The 16,422-nt window shown below is 44.6% G+C and overlaps 1 protein-coding gene and 2 pseudogenes across 1 annotated transcript in view; 1 reads left to right on the top strand and 2 right to left on the bottom strand.

Annotated features, from left to right (window-relative positions):
- Nucleotides 1-1,415: 1,415 nt before the first annotated feature.
- Nucleotides 1,416-3,641, bottom strand: LOC110286036 (annotated as a pseudogene).
- Nucleotides 3,642-4,475: 834 nt separating this feature from the next.
- LOC110286037 lies at nucleotides 4,476-7,923 on the bottom strand (annotated as a pseudogene).
- A 4,442-nt stretch (nucleotides 7,924-12,365) lies between these two features.
- The window catches only part of Slc35g1 (solute carrier family 35 member G1), a 10,343-nt gene continuing 6,286 nt past the window's right edge, over nucleotides 12,366-16,422 (top strand). The window contains exon 1 of the mRNA XM_021151807.2: nucleotides 12,366-12,861. Within this exon, the coding sequence (XP_021007466.1) occupies nucleotides 12,675-12,861 (187 nt within the window). The 5' untranslated portion in view covers nucleotides 12,366-12,674. The remainder of the gene's footprint in view (nucleotides 12,862-16,422) is intronic.

The following is a 16,422-nucleotide window of genomic DNA, read 5'->3' on the forward strand; positions in this document are numbered from 1 at the left end:
GCCAGACTGATTTCCAGAGTGGTTGTACAAGCTTGCAATCCCACCAACAATGGAGGAGTGTTCCTCTTTCTCCACATCCCCGCCAGCATCTGCTGTCACCTGAATTTTTNATCTTAGCCATTCTGACTGGTGTGAGGTGGAATCTCAGGGTTGTTTTGCAAATCTCTCTTTCAAGGCTGACAATTTCTAAAAGTTTTTCCAAGAGAAAAGTTCTCCTCCCCTCCCCCCAGGGCATCAACCTTTTCTCCCTGCAAATCCTAATTTCTTGGGGGGTTCATTGTTTGAATAATGTGGTAGCCAAAGGGAGGGGCACAAATATTTCCTTAGATTGTATTCATGCTTGCAAGGCAGGCTGGTTGCAAGGCTCACTTGAATAAATGTGTTTAATATCAGCCTGGGTGACAGAGTGAGACCTTGTTCCCCTACAAACAAGAAGCAAATGAAGCTCTCAGTCTGGTGTGCGGTGGGTGACACATTAAGAAACACAAGGTTCTTAATGTACACCCATCCCAGCTGGGAATAGGCTGTTAATGAACACCCATCCCAGCTGGGAGTGCCAACAGCAATGGGAAACTAGGAGTCTAACTCTTGCAGCCCTGAGTCTCCACCTGCTGCAACTGGACTGTGAAGGGCTTGGATTTTGGGTTGTTGATGGGTAGAGGCCAGATCTACTGTGCCTCCACTCTCCTCCTCCCTCTCACTAAGGCTCTGGATCTCACCCTCTTTGCTTTCTGGCATCAAAGGGAGAGCTCCTGTTTGCCCTGGAAGATGAAATCCTCTCAGGCACAGCAGTTTCCCAAGTAGTTAATGGACCCTGTTCACATCCAAGTCTACCCTTCCTCGATATGTCTCCTACCTGGGATCAGAACAGCAACCTGAACTATTGCAGTGGATCTGAGCTGGTCGCCACCCACCCTTCAGACTATAGGGAATGGGGATTCACATCTCACCAGCTCAGTGGCTTTGCCCACCCCCACCCCCACCCCCAAGTCCTGGAATAACAAAGCTCAATGGAGAATTTTAACCAGTCATACCTCCCCTGGGTGGATAGGCAGAGAGACAGGCTCACGTGAGTTGGTTGCCTTTTATCTATATGGCTCTTGTTTGTTGAGCTAACACAGGGGAATGAATAAGATTGATACTATTCATGTAGCAAGGTCAACAGTGGAGAGGAAGACAGTTACAAAGAATAAACTGGAAGTCTGAGATCATCTCAGCACCCCTTAGTCACTCTACTCCAGTACCAGTGTGGCACCGGTTTTCCTCTCTTACAATTGTCTCTTTTCAAGGATGGTATTGTAAGTATGTTAAGCAGAGTCCTTTCCCAAAGCACCACGCATTTTTTTTCCTTCCACTTTTCACTTCCCCAGTCACCATCTCTCCACCTCTGCCCTGGAAGATTCCTTTTAGCCTTGCTACATCACAATCCCGGAATGCAACAGGAAACTGCACTTGCCTTGCCGGATGCCGGGAGAAAGCGTCTTCATTCTGACTTCATAACCGTTGATTCGGACTTTTAGGTTGCGTCCACCTTTTAGCTCTGCAGTGCGCCTCCATGAATACGAACACCTGTTAAAGTTCCTGCTGAGTGGAATGGCTGGATCATATGGTAACTGTAGATCAGGTGTGAAAAGCCTTGCTTCTCTGTGCTAAATCCTGCACAGGTCCAAGCAGAACCCCTCCGGAGTGCAGGGTTTCCATCTTCTTCCTGGAAGAACAGGAGGCCTCGCTTTGATCAGTCGCCCTCAACATCCCTTCCTGCAGCTTTCCGTGGCAGCAAACGCAAACATGTTAACTCCATGATTATTGTATAAAGATTTTTATCAAGCTTATGATTGTGAAAAGGATGAATTCGTAGTAGTCCCTTGAAGACAGTATTTTTCCTCTCAACTATTGATTTCCGTTTCTGCTACCCATGATCCAGCCTACCTTTTGTTTTCTGGTAGGCACACCAGGGGAATTGAATAAACATTTCAGGGGATTTGAATAAACAATTGTGTGTGGCTAGACAACCAAACAGTAACAAGTAGCTTTTTTTTTTTCCCCCTTAATGAGCGCTGGCAGAGGTTTACTTTTAAAGGAAAACTTTCTTTTTCCCCCAAGTCTGTGTTCCGGCATGTTTCTAATATCAGAATCAACCGGGTCAGTGAGAGCCAGTGCGCATACTCTGTAGTATTTTCCTCATGCTGTGACCAACTCAATAATATTTTTAACCATTTATTATTATTATTATTAGATATTTTCTTTATTTACATTTCAAATGTTATCCCCTTTTCTGGTTTCCCTTCCGAAAAACCCCATCCCCTCCCCCTCCTCCCCAACCTACGCACTCCTGCTTCCTGGCCCTGGCATTCCCCTATACTGGGGCATAGAACCTTCACAGGACCAAGAGCCTCTCTTTCCATTGATGTTTGATTAGGCCATCCTCTGCTACATATGCAGGTAAAGCCATGTGTCCCACCATGTGTTTTCTTTGGTTGGTGGTTTAGTTCCAGGGAGCTCCGTGGTACTGGTTAGTTCATATTGTTGTTCCTCCTATGGGGTTGCATGCAAACCCCTTTCAGCTCCTTGGGTCCTTTCTCTATCTCCTTCATTGGGGGCCCTATGCTCTGTCCAATGGATGCCAACTCAATATTATTACCTCCAATAATGGACACCAGTTTTTTTTTTTTTAATTTATTTATTTATTATATGTAAGTACACTGTAGTTGTCTTCAGACACACCAGAGGAGGGCATCAGATCTCATTACAGATGGTTGTGAGCCACCATGTGGATGCTGGGATTTGAACTCAGGACCTCTGGAAGGGCAGTCAGTGCTCTTAACCACTGAGCCATCTCTCTCCTGGACACCAGTTTTAACCAACATGGCATAGTATTTTACTTCAGATTTCCTCAAAGCAGGCAGCTGTCGGCAAGGATAACCGATTTTACTCTGTCTTGTGTGGTCACCTTCAGTATCTGTTTGTATCCCAGTACATACTTTCCTCTTTTTATACCAAGATGGAGCCTAGGGTTGATTGACTCCAGAGACTTTCTCCATCTTCATTGTGGCCACCATCTTCCTGGCTTAAGTGTAGGATGACCGCCCCTCACTCCTGCCCCCACCCAAGAGCAGCCACCAAGATACAAAGGGAGTAAGAAAGGCTAAGTAGCTCTTAATACCTGTTTATTCTGTTTTATTCAGATAATGATATTAAGATTCCTAACACATTTGCTCCCTTATTACCCATACTTTTCTCGTGTTATTCTGATCCTTAAGTAAAAACATCTCAAACTCAACAATTTATACTTCCTATTCCTATTAAATTATGATCCTGCCAAATCCTAATTCTCATGAATTTTTAACATATTCAACATTCATTGTTTAATCTAAGACTGAGAAACAGTAGTTCATTTAAGAGGATAAGCGACATCTATTTAATTATATATGACATTATCTATGCAATTTATTAAAAGTTATAATAAATATAACAATAAATGAGTGCTCCAAACTTGGGCTGTGCATGGGGAAGAAACTACAAGACACAAGAGGTTACCTTGCAATAAGAAACCTTCTCCAGAGGTGGAGAAATAAAAGACAGCTTACTGTACCTGTTTTATTTACAGTTTTGTACACTTCTTTAGTATGAGTGGGACCCATTTCCTACTTGAGCCATTTGTAGCTAAAGCCAAACAACCTTACCGTTACCAAGTGTTAAAAGTCCAGCACAAAGATACAAAAGCAAGACAGGGGTGTAAGGACAGTGTTCCATTTTATGGCTCACAGACATGTCTAGGGAGTCACACAGACAGACAGATCATTGACTTCAGTGAGATGGATACATTACCTATGTCCTTTAAAAAAATTACCCGGGAATGCACAAGTTTAATGTTTATGCCCCTTTCTGTCATTCTCCTGGGTCCTTCACCAGTGTTCCCCGAGGAAAAAACAAAAGCAAAACAAACAAGAAACTGAAGTCAGAATCCCATCAAGACAGGACAAAACCACAAATCTAGCATCAACATGAGGCCAGCAAGGGGATGTTGTGAAAGGAATTGAAGAGTGCTAGCAAACTGAACTCACCCTACTCTCCTGCCTGCAAAATTCACTCTGGCATGGACTAGAGCATAAACTGATCTTTTCCTGCTAACGTAATAGAAATACAAGTTGGTTTTGGATACCGTGGAAAGACAAATGTGTGTGTCACGGTGATTCTAACTAGCTGCGACAGAGCAGGCCAGGAACACAGCTACAGGTTCAGAGGATGAAGTGTATTGGAATGCATTGATTGAAATAGTGGACTCTGGCAAAACAAATTAAAATATAAAAAAAAAAAGGAATGATCACAGAAGTACAAGGCAAAGGCGCATGAGACTTCTCTTATGTCCTAGCAACATTTAGATGGAATGAACTTCAGTGCAGTCCATTCTGCTTTGATGAGGCTTTGGTTTAGATCCCAATCTCTAGAGCTTGACAAATCTCCTGCAGGAATACTCAGAAAGAAAATGGCTTCTTACACAACAAACCTATTTTTAGAGGTGGTTCTGCAGTGGACTGATAGCCGATCATCAATCTCTTTGGAGAAAGTCCTAGCCTTTCCTGTACCCCCTTCCTGTGTGCATGACTGCTTTCTCTGTGTTAATGCTCAAGAGTCCACATTGCTATCTTACCATCTTAGCTCTAGTATTGACCACAGCACCACATACATCATCACTGTTGCCATCAAAAGATTACCCAATAAGGCACACAAATGTCCCTAGCCAGAAGTGATTAAGGTCACGACACCTCTGCTGTTAAATGTCATTAGCCATTGCCTTCTCCGTTTGTTTTTCTCATCTTCTCACATAACTCGATTAGCATCCTTAAAATAAGTTGAGTAGTAGTCACCGCCTGGCATTAAATGACCAGGCAACTAGATGTGGTTGTATCGAGCCCCAAAGTCTTCCACTGTATCAAAATTACAGGTCAGTCAAAGGTTGGCTAAGTTTTACTTTTATCATTTAGAAAAAGAACAGAGTGCCCACCTGTGCTACAGAGGATGGGTAATATAGTGCTCTGGGTTAGCAACCTCCTGATTAGATTCTGTTTCTTCTTCTTTCATAGGTGGTGGTTGGGAGGCAGTGTGGGGGGTGGGGTGGGAGAGGGTTGGTTCCCACTTCCATAGCCACCATCTTAGCTGTGTGTATTCTTAAAAGCAGTCTTGAGTTATTTTTCAGACAAGGCAAAGCTATACATTAATCAGGTGAGAATTGAGGCAGCCACGTGCTTTAGTGTGCTTAAGACAGTCCCAGTTCACCCCTCTTGCCCTGCAATTTTTAAAAGAGTTTCTCATTCTTTTTTTTTTTTTTTTTGGTTTTTCGAGACAGGGTTTCTCTGTGTAGCTCTGGCTGTCCTGGAACTCACTTTGTAGACCAGGCTGGCCTCGAACTCAGAAATCCGCCTGCCTCTGCCTCCCGAGTGCTGGGATTAAAGGNGTGCGCCACCACGCCCGGCTGAGTTTCTCATTCTAATCTAAACTCAAAATATAAAGACAATTCCAGTTTGGAGGGTGAATTCTCTGTTCAGTTCAGGTAAAATGCATCTTGATATTCCAGAGAAGTTTCCATGTTCTGCTAAGAGCCGGTTATTGCATCTGATTTACTAACAACTCCGCAGAGTAGTCAGAGGTGGATAATACCATCTCCATTAAGTGAAGGAGGTACCTGAGTCTTCAAGGGTGCTTAGACAGGCGAGGCCATGCCTTCAGGCCAGAACTAGGATTCTCTCAATACTGAACCCCAAGTCCAGTATTATTTCTGCTGTAACTGCTAAGTGCCCACATGTATAAAGTCTAACTTCACTCTCTCGTTTGGTAACTGAGTTGCCTCCCAGACCTAGAACAATTTAGGCATGTTCATCCTTGCCCAGAATCTAGGCAAGCATTTAAAGCAAGCAAAGAGATGGGGAAAAGAAGATAAACATAAAGAGTGCTTTAGCAAATCCAGAAAGCAAATGATATAACCCTTTAGCTTTACTGGGCGGTGTCAGGTTATTTGAATCTTCTATCTGGCCAAATTAAGAATGGAATTACAGGGGCTGGTGAGATGGCTCAGTGGGTAAGAGCACCCTACTGCTCTTCCGAAGGTCCAGAGTTCAAATCCCAGCAAACACATGGTGGCTCACAACCATCCGTAATGAGACCTGACGCCCTCTTCTGGTCTGTCTGAAGACAGCTACAGTGTACTTACATATAATAATAAATAAATAAATCTTAAAAAAAAAAAGAATGGAATTACAGGAGGCAGGGAGAGAAGAGAGGGGGTGGGGGAAGATATTGAATTTTGGAGAAAATATAACTAAGTTCTACTCTCTTATAAATGTTTTTCTCCCTTTGTCATATGGGTCAAAGGTATGTATTCGTCAAGTTAGAATTATAGGAAATATCAAATACTGTAAAACTTATATTTAGGATAAAAAATTAAAATCTTTTCATCACCCCACCTTGTAAGGTCTCTATGCAAATGTTTTAATCTCCTAATCCAGTAAAATCTTTGTTTATACAAAGGCCCGTTGCTATATTCCAGCAAGTGGAGATATGTAATAGTGGTGACAGGTTATAGGTGGGAAGAAAGGGAATATTAGAAGTTAAAAGGAAATATTAGAAGTTTAACCCACAAAAGAGCTAAATCCATCCCTGACTTAATACAGTCATTAAATGCTGACTGATGTTGCTGGGCATTGTGGGTCATGCTTTTAATCCTAGCATTTGCAAGGCAGAGGCAGGTGTTAACTCTGACTTCAAGGCCAGCCTAGTCCACAATGAGTTCCAGGACAGCCTGGGCTACACAGAGAGATATTGATTAAAAAATATATATATTTAAAACAAAAACCAAGAAGAAACAAACAAAAAAGTTGACTGATTTCTTTGACATGTGAAAGTACACACACTCCAAGAGAAAAGGAATAAAGTTAAGAACTCTAGCGGAGGGAGAGGGGACTGGGGGGGGAGGGCGGGCAGGACAGGGGAGGAGGGAGAGATGGCTCTTTGGTTAAGAACACTGACTGTTCTTCCAGAGGTCTTGAGTTCATTTCCCAGCAACCACATGGTGGCTCACAACCATCTGTGAAATGATCAGATGGCCTCTTCTGGTGTGTCTGAAGACAGCTACAGTGTACTTATATACATAAATAAATAAATAAATAATTCTTAAAAATCTAGCAGGGGGGTGGGTGTGGGTGATGAGGGTGAAAGATGGGGAGTAGGGGTTGGGGGGTGTCTTAGTTAGGGTTTTACTGCTGTGAACAGACACCATGACCAAGGCAAGTCTTATAAAAAACAACATTTAATTGGGGCTGGCTTACAGGTTCAGAGGTTCAGTCCATTATCATCAAGGTGGGAGCATGGCAGTATCCAGGCAGGCATGGCGCAGGCAGAGCTGAGAGTTCAATGTCTTCATCCAAAGGCTGCTAGTGGAAGACTCACTTCCAGGCAACTACGGTGAGGATCTTATACCCACACCCACAGTGACACACCCATTCCAACCAGGTCACACCTATTCCAACAAGGCCACACCTTTAGATGGTGCCACTCCCTGGTCCAAGGATATACAAACCATCACAGGGGTGGGGGGGGGGGATGGGAAACTGAAGGGTGTGGCACATACCTTTAATCCCAGCACTTGGGAAGCAGGGGTGTCAGCCTGGTCTACAGAGCTAGTTCCAGGACAGCCAGGTCCATAAACACACACACACACACACACACACACACACACACACACACTGTCCCAAAATCAAAAATACAATAAAGTTAGGAACACACCAGAGGATGCTCTGGAGAGGGAGACAAAGAAGATCTGGAACACATTCATTCCAAAAATCTTTTGCCGCAAAGATGGGTACCTGTCAGTGAAGACTCCTCTCCTTGCATCCTTACCCAGGAGATGAGGATGGGATCTTCATCCATTGGCCTTAAGAAAGAAATGTTTGAATAAAAATATTAAAAATTTAAAAAAAGAAAGAAAGAAATGTTTGATATATTCCTATACACAGATCAGGCCTGACTATAAACTAGAGGATAAAATGTGTCTTCTGTAGTCAAATAACAGAACATTCTATTTCCCTAAAATTTGGTTTCTGTGTAGGAAGGAGGGCACTTACCATGATTTGTTAGGTTCTCTGCCTTCATTTGCAGATGCGCCTATACTGATTGTGAGTATTGGTCTCACGCCAAGTGTAGGCAGGGTGTGTAGTGTCCTAGTTTGGTCATTTGTAGAGGTAGATACTCTCTTGCCTTGATCCTTCTTGGTCATGGATTGTCACTGCACTCACCCATACTAAAGATATCACAGGGTGTACTGGCTGCTTTTGTGTGTCAACTTGACACAAGCTGGAGTTATCATAGAGAAGGAGCCTTCCTTAAGGAAATGCCTCCATGAGATCCAGCTGTAAGGCATTTTCTCAATTAATGATCAAGGGGGTGAGGGGCAGCCCATTGTGGGTGGTGCCATCCCTGGACTGGTGGTCCTGGGTGCTAAATGAAAGCAAGCTGCGCAAACCAGGGGAAGCAATCCAGTAAGCAGCATCCCTCCATGGCCTCTGTCTCAGCTCCTGCCTCCAAGTTCCTGCCCTGTGTGAGTTCCTGTCCTGACTTCCTTTGAGGATGAACAGCAGTGTAAAAGTATAAGCGGAATAAACTTTTTCCTCCCCAACTTGCTTTTTGGTCATGATGTTTTGTGCAGGAATACAAACCCTAAGACAGAGGGTGACCCTTCAGTCAAGTGCTTGGTTGGTATAGGATCCAATATCTATATCTTTACCTATATTATCTATATCTAACTATATATTTCTTTTTCTGTCCCTTGTTAATTCCTATTCCAAATGCATGACCCAGCAGATGATACGACTCATCTGGACAAATTTATTTAGATCATAAGGAAAACAGATGTTTTCCGCCAGTTGCCACTGAACTCAACAGCAAGTCTCTTGTCTGAAGTAAACCAATGGGTTCAGTTTCATAAAGAAACAATGTTTTTAGCCAGGCGGTGGTGGCACACACCTTTAATCCCAGCAGGCGGATTTCTGAGTTTGAGGCCAGCGTGGTCTACAAAGTGAGTTCCAGGACAGCCAGGGCTATACAGAGAAACCCTGTCTCGAAAAACAAAACAAAACAAAACCCCCAAAACCCAATGTTTTTGTATGCACTATTATTATCTCATGATATAAAGATATCTGCAGTAAAAACAACAACTTGGATGCTCATTCAGGGACAGGATAGAGAGGACCCTCTGTCTAAAGATCTCTCAACAGTAACTCTAACAATGTAGTTTTAACAGGGATTCATTGGTGAGCTTTTACTGGATGTTGTAAACATCAGTTAGATAGATAATGTTTTACTATGTATTTATTTACTGCTTCTTTGTGTCTGAGACACAAAATTATTCAAAAAGCTCCAGGTGCTCTATGAAGACTGTCTTGTGTTTTCTAGAAAGCTTACCTGGGATCATCCAAAGCCTCGCCTCATGGTGTAACTGTATGCACCCAGGCAATATCATATTAATTTGTTACATTATCCTATGTACACAGCTTTCTTTCATAGAGGTGGTGTTGCACGACCTCATCCTAAGACAGACAACTGCCATCTGCTTCATAAGATCAGCTGTGTCTGCTTACAAACGATGAGCACATCTGGGCTTGCTGACGATTGATGTTCCTTCAGAGAAGGGATGGATGAGTCAGGAAAGTGAATGGATCCTCACCTGAGTACCCAGACTCCCTCCTGACCAGTTCTATGCAGTTCTACCCTGATTACTTGTGGCCTCATGGTATTGGGAAGGAGCTAGAGTATACAGGCTGGGGAAGACTGGGAGCAGGGCTCTTTTGCAGCTATGGGAAAACTATTAAAACATACCGGGTAAAGGTATTCCAATATGGTTGCTTTTGGGTGCCCACACCCCTGTCAGTAACGACCACTCACGTAGAATAAGCCCAATAAACTCATTGATTCTCCAGGGTGAATTTTGATGAAATTGAACTTTGGTTTGTCATTGGAAACTTGTGATGGAAAGAGAGACATTACCCCTCCCCTTTCAGGAAGAAAATTCTCCCATTAGATAGTAAATTCATTTGCTGGTATCATTATGTCTCGAGGTATTAAGAATGTAAAGCAGTAAATAAAACAACATGTTAGAAGCACGTATACATGGAAATTGTTTTATTAAAGAGGGATTTATTGCATATGATGATTAGGGTGGTTGGGTGTTTCCATAATGGGAAAGAAGACTGGAATTCATTTGCCAGTTATGGAGACTTGAATAAGTCACTTAAGGTACTTAAGTCACTTAAGGTACATGAAAGATGAGACCAGCTAAAATGTATGTCTAATCAAAGTTTATTGTTTTTATTATTGCTTTGGTATCAAGGCATTAAAATATTATACAGTAGTATAAAGTACCAAACAGTTGTAACTGAACTGCTGGGTGTTTGTCTTAGTCAGGGTTTTTATTCCTGCATAAACATCATGACCAAGAAGCGAGTTGGGGAGGAAAGGGTTTATTCAGCTTACACTTCCATACTGCTGTTCATCACCAGGGAAGTCAGGACTGGAACTCAAGCAGGTCAGGAAGCAGGAGCTGATGCAGAGGCCATGGAGGGATGTTCTTTACTGGCTTGCTTCCCCTGGCTTGCTCAGCCTGCTCTCTTATAGAACCAGGACTACCAGCCCAGAGATGGCACCACCCACACGGGGACCTCCCCCCTTGATCACTAATTGAGAAAATGCCTTACAGCTGGATCTCATGAAGGCATTTCCCCAACTGAAGCTCCTTTCTCTGTGATAACTCCAGCCTGTGTCAAGTTGACACAAAACTAGCCAGTACAGTGTTCAATAACCATAGTTGGAGGCTATTCTAATGTGATCTTTGATCTGGGTCCTAGGTGATCTAGGGTTACCTCTTTAGGGATGCGAAAGGAGCAATGAAGGCCTCTAAGGGGAAATCCCTGGTCAAGAGAACAGAATCTCGGGCCTGGGCACAGACCTAACATTTCAATGGGGCTCTGCCAATCTCTTGGCCAAGGAGCCAGCCCTTGCAATCAGGCTCATCTTAAACATGCTAATGAAATATATGGAATCATTAATTTTTGTTCCAGAGGACTAGTTTTACTATTGCAATTTCTTATTCCAAGATAGGACAGAAAAACAGCAGGCATTGTTTGTTTGTTTGTTTGTTTGAAGACAGGGTTTCTCTGTGTAGCCCTGGCAGTCCTGGAACTCTGTAGACCAGGGTGGCCTCAAACTCAGAAATCTGCCTGCCTCTGCCTCCCAAGTGCTGGGATTAAAGGCCTTTACCACCACTGCTCTGCAAGAGCTAACACTTCAGTGAGTTTGGAAAAAGTATTTTTTTTTAAAGAGGAGGAATTTCTAAGAAATATTAAATATGCGTCTTTTCTATCAAATACTTATAAAACAAGTTTAGGAGAAGGAATCAACGTCCTTTTATCTCACCCATATGCAAATATTTCCATCTTTCCCACCACCCATTAAAATGTCTGTTTACACAAAGCCCAGTGCTATATGCCAGAAATTGCAGAACCAAAGATCAGCTTCCCCTTTCCCCTTCTTCCTTCATTTCCAGAGGGCCAGTTCTTAAAAGACTGGCTATGGAATAAGACTGTGAGGTCTAACCCCAGCCAATGGGGGAAAAGACGAAGTCCCATCTAAGGTGGAATGAAAAATAAATGCATTTCCTGTTCCATTTTCAGAGTACACCCTCTTAATCAAGAGTAAAATTTACCCCGCCTAGGCCCTTCACTTGGAGTATCACAGGTCTCTTTCTTTGAAATCTGGAGCTAACAGAACTGAGGTAGCTACTTGTCTCAGTTTGCTGAGACAGCCCCCTTTGCCTTGCAATTTTTGTTTGTTTGGATGGTTGGTTTTGGTTTTGTGGAGACAGGGTTTCTCTGTGCTGCCCTGGCTTTCCTGGAACTCGCTCTGTAGACCAGGCTGGCCTTGAAGTCACAAAGATCCTCCTGACTCAATTTGCCACCACACCCAGGTGCCTTGCATTTTTAAAGAGCCCTCCTTTTCAATTTTATGTTTCAATCTTTATGTTTACACCTTAAATTCTTGGACAGGCCGTAGTGTGTTTAAAAACTAACATAATGTTTAGAAGTCCTTGGGGCATCACAGAGGTGATCCACATCAATAAACCTTTTAATTTAATTTAATTCATGTATTTATTTAGAGAGGGCGTCTCACTATGCAGCCTTAGCTGGCTTTGAACTCACAAATCCACATGCCTCTGTTCCTAACTGCTGGGAGTAAGGGCGTGGGCCACCACGCCCAGCTCAGAGGTACAGTCTTTCTAAAGCAGCAGAAGGCCCCAAGACCCGAGGCGCCAGGGCTGAGAACCAAGCGTCCCTCCCTGTCTGTGCAAAGACAGAGGAGGACCAGTGTGCTGTCTAGCCCGACTGCCCAGCGGTGTGGGGGGGACCGTCACCGCGCCAGCTGTAGCCACCGCAGCCCGAGAGCACGAGCGAGCGCAGGCGGCGGGCTCCCCGGGGCGGGAGGGCAGAGGAGGACAAGCGCGCGGAGCCCCGAGCGGGCGCACGCGCACGCGCACACGCACCGGCTCGCCGGGGGCCGGAAGAGCCGAGCGGCCGGGTTGCAGCTGCGGGCGCCAGAAGGCGCGCGGCTGCGGGGAGAGCGCGGGCTGCGGGATGGGGCCCCCGGAGAGCGCGACGGAGCTTGCAGCCGAGGCGGTGGAGCTGCGCGAGCCCGAGCTGCAGCTCGCGGACCCGGCGTCCCCCGGCGAGGAGCACGTGGACGTCGAGGCGGAGGGCGCCCCCGGCCGCGGCAGGTGCTGGCCGTGTGGAGCCTGGGCGTGCGGCTCGCGTGGGGAGCCCGGTGAGTGCGGGCGGGCGGGGCGGGGTCGGTCCGGTCCTCTGCGCACCGGCCTGAGCCGAGACCCAGAAAGTTTCCAAGTGTTAGTAACCCCAAATTGGTGACGGGGGCTGGGGGTGGGTGGGACAGGACCTCGCAGTCCAATGCCAATCAGAGGTGAAAGGTCACCGAGAGGGGCCAGGCAGCGGGTGGCAGGAAGCCGACTTGGAACCCACATCGCGGGTGTAAACCGATCTTCCTGAACCAAGTTGGAAAGACTCGAGTTCTGAAAGTGTTTGTCACAGAATCTCAGCATCGCAGAGAGGAAAAGTTCAGTGGACCACTGACCCTCAAGCTTTGGGGGGATAGGAGGGCTTTTTAGCTACTGGCTTAAAACGAGGTACACCTTGTGAGGAGCCTCGGTGAAGAACCCTTAACTTTCGTTCAAATTCCCCTAACAAAGAAGTAAAGAGAGGTCGTGGAAGATGGGGGTTTGGGATTCGGTCTCACCCCACCTCCATCTGCCAAGGTCTGGGTAGGGCAGGTCCAGACAGCACTAGGTAAGGCTCTCAGCTTTTGCCAGACTCTGTCTGCCTAGGGCCCTTTCCACTAACTAGCTTTCCATTAAGAAGCCCATGCAGATCTTTTAGAATTACCTTTCTCAATCTAATCTCCTGGGTCTCTTCCCCTGAATATGCCCTGCGACTTCTGTGCCTCTTGTCCCACTCAGGTTCCTAACTTCTTAGTTGTGTTTTTTTGAGTTAAGAGAGAAAAGTCTCGAGGAGATAAGTATTGCTACATTTCTGTCCTGAAAGCAAAGAGAAAAGATCTCGGGTTTCTGATTTTGTTTGCATGGATGGGTTACCCCGTGCTGGGCTGACTAACCGGGGAGCTCCCGAGGTCAGTTTTTTTCTAGTCACCCAATGGGTGGATGTCATTCTGGCCTAATGTGGAACTGGACCTTGCAAACTCTTTAGTTTTCCATTCGGGCATGAATGAAGGGGTCTGCATACTCACTCAGGCAGCACATGGCAAAATGTCAGCACATCGTGAATGCTCAGGAATCTTGCCCTTCAATTTCAAGACAAGTTTCTAACAGTTATTTTGAAAACAAAGCACAAACTACTATAAGCCAGAAGTTGGCATTGGATTTTTGACTGGCTCGTTTTAGACTCTGTGTGCAGTCTAGGCTGGCTCCCACTCTGTTGTCTTGCCTAAGCCTCCTTGAGTGCTGGGGGTTAAGGGCCTCCATCATTATGCCTGGCTTTCAGACTCTAGATCTTAGTGGTTTCTTAACAAAGCTCACCTTCAAGCTTAGGTTGGAACTGGATAACCTTACCCAGTTTAGAGGTGTGCTGATTCCTGTTTGCAGTTTCCCGGACAGTGTAGAGTCTGTACTAAAGGGAGAGAGTTGTCTTAGCCCTGTGCACCCCATTTTCCTGCTGGAGTGAACACTTGGCCAGTGTTAGTGTACCACCAGGCCTCCAGCTAGCATCTACAAAGTTCCAAACCTAAGTTACCCCAGTGATCCTAAATCCCAGCCAGGTCCAGGTTACTGCAGTGTGGAGAAGCCAAGTGAAAAAGGTTTTTTTTTACCCTCTTCTGGAGGTTGTCCGGTGACTGCTTAGTTTGAGTCATTAAACTCTCAGCTTGTTTAGAGTGGTTAGATACACTTTCAGTGGATGTTAGCGTGGTATACATGAGAAAATGCCTCTTTAGGCTGCTTTGCTGGTCACCATTTTCACAGGGAATTGAAATTATCATATAATAAGAAACTGAGGTTGCCCAAACAGAACTAACTATTCCTTGCCTTCACTAATAATCCATTTCGATTTAACCCTCTGTTACCTGCCTATACATAATCAGAAAACAGGAACCTTAAATATTTGAATGTTTTTTTTAAATTTGGGCATGGTGGCACAAGTCTTTGGAGAGAGGGGAAGTGGGACTCTGAGTTGGAGGCCAGCCTGATCTAGGACTGTCAGGGCCATATAGGGAGATCCTGCCTCTAAATACATAAATGAATAAATAAATAAATATACATACATACATATATCTTATATACATAGAAAATATTTTAAAGCAAAAGACCCATTTCTGGAGTTAAATATTACACTGTTATAATTCTTTTGTTTTGTTTTGTTTAAACATTTTTAATTATTTATTTATTTTATATGAGTCCACTGTAGCTGTTATCAGACACACTAGAAGAGGGCATTGGTTCCCATTACAGGTGGTTGTGAGCCACCATGTGGTTGCTGGGAATTGAACTCAGGACCTCTGGAAGAGCAGTCAGTGCTCTTAACCACTGAGCCATCTCTCCAGCCCACTGTTAAAATTCTTAAAGAAAAGGCAATGGGTTTACTTTGAAGGAGATCCTTGAATTAATAAACCAGGAAGATGTTTTCTGTCCTAGGACTCCTCATTTTGTTCTGTCTGAGAGTGGAGGTTTCTTTTGAGAAAACTTGTTTTATTTGGATCTAACTTTTGTAATTTCAGAAGCTCAATTCTAAGGCTGACCACAGCCAAGGCATGTGTTTTGTGGTGCTTCACTTGGCAATCTCAGGCCTCCTCCTGGTGCCCCAGTGGCTCTTTATAGTTTGTTCCCACGGTGTTGGAGCACAGGGGTACAAGGTGGCAAGGGCGGAGGGCTCTGAAACCTCTTATAGAATGACAGTCCCCGGGTGGTCTCTCCAGGTCACCCAGAACAGGAAGGTGTCTGATTCAGATAGTATGGCTGATGCAAAGGTCAGGCCCTATGATGTTGCTAGAAAGGCTGTCATGCTTTGGTCATGATTTGCAGTCACTCGTGGCCAAATCTGACATGAGGATGTTGAAATATATTACCTGGTGTATCATTTATCAGAGAAGGGCATTTAAAAAGGGAACATAATTACGCAATACTGTCCCATAGCTGAGTAACACTGTGTACATTCTGAGAGTGAAGGGGCTGTTCAAGTTGTTCAGAGCAAATTGCAGCTTTCACAGGTTTGTGTCTCCAATAAACTCTTCATCGTCAGGAGCCAGTTGTTTTCCTTATTGCTGTCTCTTCCCTTCGGTGTTCCTAAGGAGGGAGGGGTGTGCCTGTATGTGCATTGGCTGTGCGGCTTATTCTTAAGATGCCCTTAAGGGGTTAAGTATTTGAAGACCTGGAGAAAGCACACACTTCCTGGTTCAGATTAAGGTGGGAAGTAAGAAGTTGAGACAGGACAAAATTAGCAAAACTGCTCTCACCGTTACACAACAGAGGAGCTTTTCAAGATTATGTTCTTGCCAGTAATGTTGGACCCCGTGTCTTCCTGTGGGGGTCTCACCCACGTTCTTCCCCTCACTAGGTAGTTACTCAGGTTGTCTGTGTGTTCCAAGCATAAACAAGATGAGGTCCCAGTCCTACAAAAGCTCATAGGCTTATAGGAGAAGTCATATAATTAACAAATGACCAGATAACACAGTTGCAATTGATTTCCAGCAAAGAGACTTCCTCCCTGAAGCTCACCAGTGAGAGGATGGAAGGTTCTGTGGCCGAGATAGAAGATTTCTCTCACCATCTTAGCAAGATTTTTTTTTTTTTTGACTTGTAAAGTG

This window comes from Mus caroli, chromosome 19 (genome assembly GCF_900094665.2).
Source record: "Mus caroli chromosome 19, CAROLI_EIJ_v1.1, whole genome shotgun sequence".
In the NCBI taxonomy this organism is placed as follows: Eukaryota; Metazoa; Chordata; class Mammalia; order Rodentia; family Muridae; genus Mus; species Mus caroli.